At 43.5% G+C, this 7584-nt stretch overlaps 1 protein-coding gene across 2 annotated transcripts; it reads right to left on the reverse strand.

Annotated features, from left to right (window-relative positions):
- Positions 1–2927: 2927 nt before the first annotated feature.
- On the reverse strand, positions 2928–6853 carry LOC129654032 (PRAME family member 8-like). 2 transcript variants are annotated; one of them, XM_055583639.1, is made up of 4 exons: positions 6755–6853; positions 5713–6032; positions 4721–5296; positions 2928–3821 (listed from the first exon to the last, which is right to left on the reverse strand). In XM_055583639.1, the coding sequence occupies exons 2-4, from the start codon at positions 5997–5999 to the stop codon at positions 3248–3250; spliced, it is 1437 nt and encodes a 478-aa protein (XP_055439614.1). In that variant the 5' UTR covers positions 6000–6032; positions 6755–6853; the 3' UTR covers positions 2928–3247. The 2 variants fall into 2 exon arrangements, with proteins under 2 accessions (XP_055439614.1, XP_055439615.1); XM_055583640.1 differs by having other exon boundaries at positions 5713–6023; positions 6755–6814.
- Positions 6854–7584: the final 731 nt, after the last annotated feature.

Raw genomic sequence — 7584 nt, forward strand, 5'->3', positions numbered from 1 at the left:
CAGGCAAACATACGCACATGGAAGCTTATAGCAGCTTTACTCATCTTTGCCAGAACTTGAAAGGAACCAAGCTGTCCTTTAGTAGGTGAAAAAACCAATGAACTGTGATGTATACTGACAATGAAATGGTGTCAAGCCATGAAAAATCATGGAGGAAATCACAATGTCTATTACTAAGTGAAAGAATCAATCTGAGAAGCCTACATAAAGTGAGTCCAAATACAGGACATTTTTGCAAAAGGCAAAATCACAGAAGAGTGAAATAATCAGATTTTTTTTTCCAGAGATTGAGAGGGAGGAGGGATAAATAGGCAAAGCAAATACTTTGTGTGATTCTGCAGTGTTATTATATACTTGATAGAAGTCATAGAACACATAACATTAAGGGGAAACTCCATGTAACCTCTCTACTTTGGGTGATGATGTTATGTCAATGTAGGTTCATCAATTATAACAAATATTCTAATCAAATCAAATGGGGGACAAATGTTGATAGCTGGGGCTCAATGCAAGTGGAGGGAGAAGGATTTAAGTGGAAATGCTCTGTACCGTGTCCTGTATTTTACTCTGAACACAAAACTGCTCTTCAGTAGAAAGTCTACTTTAAAATTTACAATTGTAATCCAGTTCTGAAATTTTCTTATTCTAAATATTTTAAGAAGAAATTATTAGTTTGAATGATCTTCAAAATCAGTTTTAAAAGTATTTTTCCTTTGAGATTCCAAATCAAGTTAAGTACTTTTAAAAAATATCCACATGCATTCTTTCAAAGCACTAAATTTTCTTCATAATTTTAAAAGACAATGTTTATCTTCTATGTTTATATCAATCACAGCACAAATATGTATATTAAATGAGCATTTACATTGCAGCAGATGTTTATAGGATGCTGAACCCAACAGACCTGCTTGCAACATTAGTTCATGTCACCTGGTCTGATCTCCCAGCAGGTGGCCTAGGAGTCCTGAAGCTCAGAATGTGTATCACTAAAGAGGAATGGACTCTTTCCTATGACCTCCTCCTGACCCTCCCTGTGCTGGCGACTAGGGCAGCTTGGGGGAATTCTGATTCATTCAAGGCCTCATGTAAATGCTGAGCCCTCCTTCATTCTTTTCTGTCATAGAAATATAGAGTAAGCTTGAGGAATGAAGAATCCTGGGGGTGTCTGCTAGAAAGGGAAAAGAAGGAAATGACTCATTTGTTGAGCTCCTACTGTATGCAGCTCCAGTACCAAAGCCTCAACATGTTTCATCTCATTGATTTACAGGAACCCCATACATTGTGGGTACATTATTACCTCCATTTTATGGAAATCAGAGCCTCTTGCCTAAGATCCCTCAGTCCAATATCCACACCATCCCCAGAGCCAACAATACAAGCCCTTGAATCCTCAGCAGGGCCTTCGTTTCGGTGCCCTTTTTTTTATGGTCTTTGTGTTGGTTACATTTATGTGACTTTAAGGGTGGGTGTTTCTGAGATGGTGTTTCAGGAAGAGAGTAGCATTTAAACCCATCAAGTGAGTGACGAAATGTGCCCTCACCAATGTGGCTGGGCTTCATTCAATTCCTGAGGGCCTGAATGGAACAAGATACCATCTTCTCTCCCTCTTCTTGTCCATGAACATAGCAGCTTCTGGATCTTGAGACTTGAAACTCCAGGACTTACACAAGTGTTTCCCTGGTTCTCAGGCCTTTAGCTTCACACTTGGAGTTACATCACCAGCTCCCCCAGTTTTCAGCCCTAAGCACTGGCCTGAGATATAAAACTGGATTTGCTGGTTTTCTCACTTAGAGTAGACCATTGGATTCTCCATCTCTGTAGCCCCTTTGAACCTATTCCCACAATAATCTCTTCTAATACATACTACATATACAGATCACTCTTGACCAACATGACTTTGAACTGCTCAGATCCTCTTCCTCATGGACATTTTTCTACAGTAAATGTAATACTGCCCCACCTGCAGGTGATTAAATCTGAGGATGTGGAACTGAGGACAGAAAGAATTGACTATGAGTTATAAGATGTATATATGATTTATTTTGGAAAGCAGGCTGATATGTTGATAAACATGTTACTAGTCTTTGCAGATTGGAAGAGATAGTAGGTGTTACAGGAATGGCAATCTCTCGAGGACATGACCTACTCCCACAAAAGAATGCAATCTCTTAATGTGGTTTAGAAATAGTAAAACCATGTTATATGCCTGTATGATTTTAGCATTGATGACTCAGTGGTAAAGAATCCTCCTCCTAATGCAGGAGATGTGGGTTCAATACCTGGGTCAGGAAGATCCCCTAGAGAAGGACATGGCAACTCACTCCATATTCTTGCCTAGGGAATCCCAGTGGAGCCTGGTGGACTAGGGTCCATGGGGTCACAAACAGTCAGGTGTGACTTAGCAACTAAACAACAGCAAAGAAAATTGTGTATCTTTGCTGGTCACAACTACTTTAATTCAAGGAGGACTACACATGCATGACAAGCGTGGATTGGTGAGGACAGGGCCTCTGGTTCATCTGCAACGTGGATGACGTCTTCCAGAATGGAGGATCCTGACTTGTAATGAAGTCCTTTCCCAGCACAGAAAGGCCAGGAACTGAGACCTACGGACCCACCAGAAGAACCACGAGGACAGCTCACATCGAGGGTCACGGCGAGTCAGCACTGAGTACCCTGTCTAGAGATCTTCACTCCAGGGATTCCGTGGCCGCTGAGCGTGTTGCCCTTGTTGTGTGAAGTAACCGAGTGAACAGCCGCAGAAGTAAGTAAGAAGGTAACATGTTCTCAACGGAATAGCGAACTAGTGGGGATAGTGGGGTTTCTGATCATACAAATTCTGTGTGTTTTCTGTCATGAGTAACTGGAGATTCCTGAGGTGAAAACAGACAAAACACGATAATATATCAGGAAGGGCACCAGGTACAAGTACAAAGGTTTCTTTATTTGTGACCATTTATTTACAATCTCCACTCAAAAATAATACCACATATGCATACAAAATTTCCATCCAGAAAATTAGATTCATCTTTGTGATGCTATAAACCCAAGTCTCTGAAGGTCCCAACACCTCTCAGAGTCTACATTTCTCCTTGAAATCCTGCATCTCCACTGTATCATCTTAACTTTTCCCATTCATACTGAGCTGATGTCTGAAACCATGGATCAGTTTTCCTTTTAAGATGCATCTATTCCCCATGTTTTAGTTTCCAAGTGCCCAGAAGAAAGCTTTGGCAGGTGCATCCAACTAGGCAGACATGTAACATTGATACAGAAAGGGCTCCTCAGGATAGAATGTCTTATTGCTCCACCGAGGACATGGGCTGGAGCTAAGCCAGATGGCCCGTGGACGTCCTAAATCCCGCATAATCTCAATGAGTTTATCCCGAAGTTTGGCCAGTCGGCCCAGGTGGAGGGCTCCATGAGGGCTGTAACTCTCCTGAGGGGCAGGGTAAAACTCATCACTTAAGTAGAACAGCCCAGTGGTGTGACTCAGCAGCTTCTCCATGATGGCCATAGAGAGGACATTCCCACACAGACTGAAGGTCCTGAGCTGGGAACAGCAGGTCAGGACAGGCAGGATGGACTCAAATTGGGACTCTGTGATCCCACACTTCTCTAAGTTCAGTTCCTGGAGGGTGGCTGCAACTTGCTCCAGAAGAATGCAGAGGATCTTAGGACTAAAGTCAGTCATGGTGACCCCACTCAGATCCAGGCCTTTGAGCTGATGGATGTTCGGGCACTGGGACAGATGGGTCAGGTCTAATTCTGTAAGCCGGCAGTGAGTTATTGCTAGGTGGTCCAACGGGGTCATCAGGCATCTGGGGAGAAAAAAAGTGATGAAGTCTGAGAAACCCAGGAGGGGCAGCTGTTTTGGGAAGGTGATTGGCCCAAAGACAAGGTCCTACTAACTGTCTCCTGAAGGTCAGTACTCAGAATGATCAGTCTCTTTTTAAACCTGACATTTCATCTCTGCATCACCTGCAAACCATCTGTGGTTTGTATGTTCTCTGGTCATACTTCACTACTACTGTCTCAGAATCACGCATTTCTTAAATATTTACTAACTTCTCTGGAAAAGGCAACATTTAGGGACTGGTAATTTGAGACAAGTTCAGAAACTTGGATAGCACAAAGGTTTTCTTTCTTTTTTTTTAATTTAAATTTATTTATTTTAAATAGAGGCTAATTACTTTACAATATTGTATTGGTTTTGCCATACATCAACCTGAATCCTCCTGTGAGAGCACAAAGTTTTTCTTTCTGTCTCTGTCTCTCTCTGTCCTTCACGTTCTTTTCCTTTTTTTCCTGGTCATATCACATGTGTGGCTTGTGCAATCTTACTTTTCCCACCAGGGATCAAACCTGGACATTCAGCCCTGAAAGAGCAGAATTCTAACCATTGGACTGGCAGGTAATTCCCCAGACCATCTCTTTAAAATGGCTCTGATTATAGGTGGCTTCCTTTCTCTGATCTCCTTCCACTTACCTATTTTCCTAAGTCATGTTACATAGATTTCCCTTCTTAAGAAAGAATCTACCCTCACTGGGTCCAAGCCACACCATACACAGCTTTCTAGTACGGTGTCTGTGTTTGTTTTTCTACCTTGATTTCGGTGGTGAAGTGATACCACAGCTCAGGATAGAGCAGCTAGGGACCCTGTGTGCTTCACTTGCCAGCGATGTGTTCACTGGTACCCAGCCAATGTTCCACACTCACCTGAGCATCTGGTCCAGGCAGCCTTCAAGGAAGGAGGGAGAGTCTAGATAGAGATCCTGGAGATGGTGCAGCTTGAGAAACTCAGAGGTAAATTGGACAACTTGCTCCTTCTGCTCCTGCTTCTCAAGAGCAGACACATGACTGCGGGAGAGAAGGAGTCTCTGCACGTTGCTCATCTGACCCAGGAGAGGAGCAAACTTGGCCAGGGTGGACAGATGCCAAATCCAATTCACTTGCACCTCCTGGATGCAGTCCAGCTGCACCATATTCAGGATCTTCATGACATTTTCCAAGGGCATTGCAAAGATGGTCAGCTTCTTACAGCAGAGGTGAATGGAAGCTTTTCTCTGCTCCATCCACCTGAGGAGGTAGGTAAAGAAGTTATCCAGGGTCATTTTCTTCAGGCAAAGCTCTATGTATATCTTCAAGGGAGGCAAGGGCTGATGGGTCCTTGAGCTCTGCTCAGCCACTGGTGCCATTCCAAAGCTTGAGAACCCATGGGTGCTGGCTCCAGACCACATGCTCCAGAAGCTCTGGCCAGTATTCCGCAAATCTAGCACCCGCAGTTTGCACCTCCTATAAGGACAGGAGATTAACAGGGATGCATTAAAATCCACACAGAATGCAATCACAGTCTCAGAATTTGACAAATGACTGCCCACCAGTGCTTTTATTTCACATATCTCATCACCTGCTGCCTTGCCCTCTTCTGCCTCTCTTTCCTCCAACTCCCTTTCTCCTTTCTAGTTCTCCACTTCTAGTGGGATTAAGCATCATAGGAAGGAGATAGGGCATGCCCTTTCAATCCCCCTTGCATTGTAGGCACATTTACACATCAGTAAAATATTTTCCATAGTGAGCCAAGGCCTCTGAGCTTCTTCACTGCCATCCTCAGAACCCTCTGGCCCATCCATTGACCATCCACTTAGCCCACCCCAGATGTCTCTTCCAGGATGCCCAGAACCCTATCAAGCTATCTGGATCTGACTCACCTGGAACGAACCTTCTGGGAAAGCAGGACATCAAGTGCTTCCAGCACTGCTTGTAGGGGCCCCACATGAGGCAGGTCAATGAGGCCCCCCAGAGGCAGGCAGACAAAGGGCCAGGCTTGCACCATGGCCTTTAGGGTCTTGATGTGTCTCCCATGGAAGGCGTCCATGAAGAGGGGTGGGAAGAGCTCTGTGGGTAAAAACTCCAGAGCAGAACAGACCAAGGCATCTTCCCTGATCAGGTGCATTCCAGCCAGGTCCAAGAGTCTGGGTGGGGTTGGGACACTCATCCTGGCTCTGCTTCAAAAAGAATCCTGTGGAAACTGCCAACAAATAAAGTATCCTTGTCAAGCCAAAGAGGAACACATCTAAGACAGCCCCTCAACCCTTCAGAGAAATCTACTCAGGACTGAGGTCTCAGCTCTGGCAGGGGTGGGAGTGCCTCAGTTAGACCATAAGACATTCAGGCCTCAACGGGCACCAAGTTATAACTCTTTCTCTATTCGATTCAGAACAAGCTTCTCACAAGACCAATAAGGAGGAAAGGCAACCACTAGCCATTTCAATTCAATCCAGTGTTTTGCTTAATTCATGTCCCAGCTAGAAGTGTGAAGCCAGGAGCCTGAAAGCTCACTCCAGTCTTTATGAGTGGAATATGTCAGACCATCACTTGTAGCCCTAAGTCTATGGGAAGAGGAAGGTCATGTGTACCCACACAGCCTCCGTCCTCAGTTACCCTTAACACAAATGCCATTTGTGTAAAAAATATGTATTTGAAATTTCATGAAACAAAACTCCAAACAGATAGTTTAAATATCTGCTGGGTAAAGACATTTAAAAATGATACCAGCTAAAGTACTAATCAAAATGTTTTGAGATTCAGGCAAAACTACACTGAGAGGCAAAACTAAAACCTGAAATGGGTTCATCATAAAGAAATGATTTTTTGAAAACTCTCCCTGCCACCCAGAACTACAAGTCACTCTTCAAGATTAGCTAACCATGGGGAAGGAATGGTTATTCTTATATGATGGAGGTAACTTACTGGTCTGATGTCACTGGCAGGGTGCTCAGACCTCAGACGCTGTGAAGAACTCAGCTGGTGTTTCCAGAGCCGGAAGATTCTGCCTCTCTTTTCCAGTGCTTCAGATATTTATACACATTTCTTGTCCCATAATTCCTCTGTCCCACTGCTAATCCAATCAGAAAGGGACATCTGATTTAACTATAGAAGACCTGTTGGATTGATCCTGATTGGATTATCATATTTCTCTAGAGTAGTTGATCGAAATATATACACAGTCAGGAAACAAAAAGAATGATAGTGTGGCTGGGTGATAAAGAACCTATTCACAGAGTCACTTCCCTAAAACTGACTGAATTCTACCAATATGGACAGTTATATTTTTGAGGGTCAGACAGGAAAAGGATTATTGGTCCCCACCACTGGACAAGAAAAAAGTTTACAGAATCATTTTTTGGGGGGAACTTCGGTCAAATCAACATTAGCAATATGTCCATGATTAAAGCAGTCTCATGAAAACAGTAGTGTGTTATGAAAGAAAACAAAATACACTCATCCCTATATCAGCTTTTCACTGAGGAGTTATGTAGGAAACACAGGAGGTTGTGTGCCCATTCAGGAAGCCAGGGAGGAGCTTTGGGGATGTGGTGGTTTTTTCAGCCTTAAGTCAAGCCTTCTCTGAAGGTGGACAGGCTGGAATTTCAGTGAGAATATGAGGGGTTCTGGACAGTTTGGAGCTGGGCATTCCTAAAGGGAAAACGTGAATGATACCAGCAATGTAAAATAGAGGTTTATTTTTTATTTCTTTGTGGTTTGTTTGTTTGTTTGTTTGTTTTAACAGGGAAATTTAA

This window comes from Bubalus kerabau, chromosome 5 (assembly GCF_029407905.1).
Source record: "Bubalus kerabau isolate K-KA32 ecotype Philippines breed swamp buffalo chromosome 5, PCC_UOA_SB_1v2, whole genome shotgun sequence".
Taxonomy (NCBI): Eukaryota; Metazoa; Chordata; class Mammalia; order Artiodactyla; family Bovidae; genus Bubalus; species Bubalus kerabau.

Bases quoted from the DNA above. Each gene is read 5' to 3' on its own strand.
- LOC129654032 (XM_055583639.1), bottom strand. From the start codon at position 5,999: ATGAGTGTCCCAACCCCACCCAGACTCTTGGACCTGGCTGGAATGCAC. The intron at 5,297-5,712 runs GTGAGTCAGATC...CTGTCCTTATAG, and splicing joins TCCCAGAAGGTTCGTTCCAG to GAGGTGCAAACTGCGGGTGC. The intron at 3,822-4,720 runs GTGAGTGTGGAA...TTTTCTCCCCAG, and splicing joins TGCCTGGACCAGATGCTCAG to ATGCCTGATGACCCCGTTGG.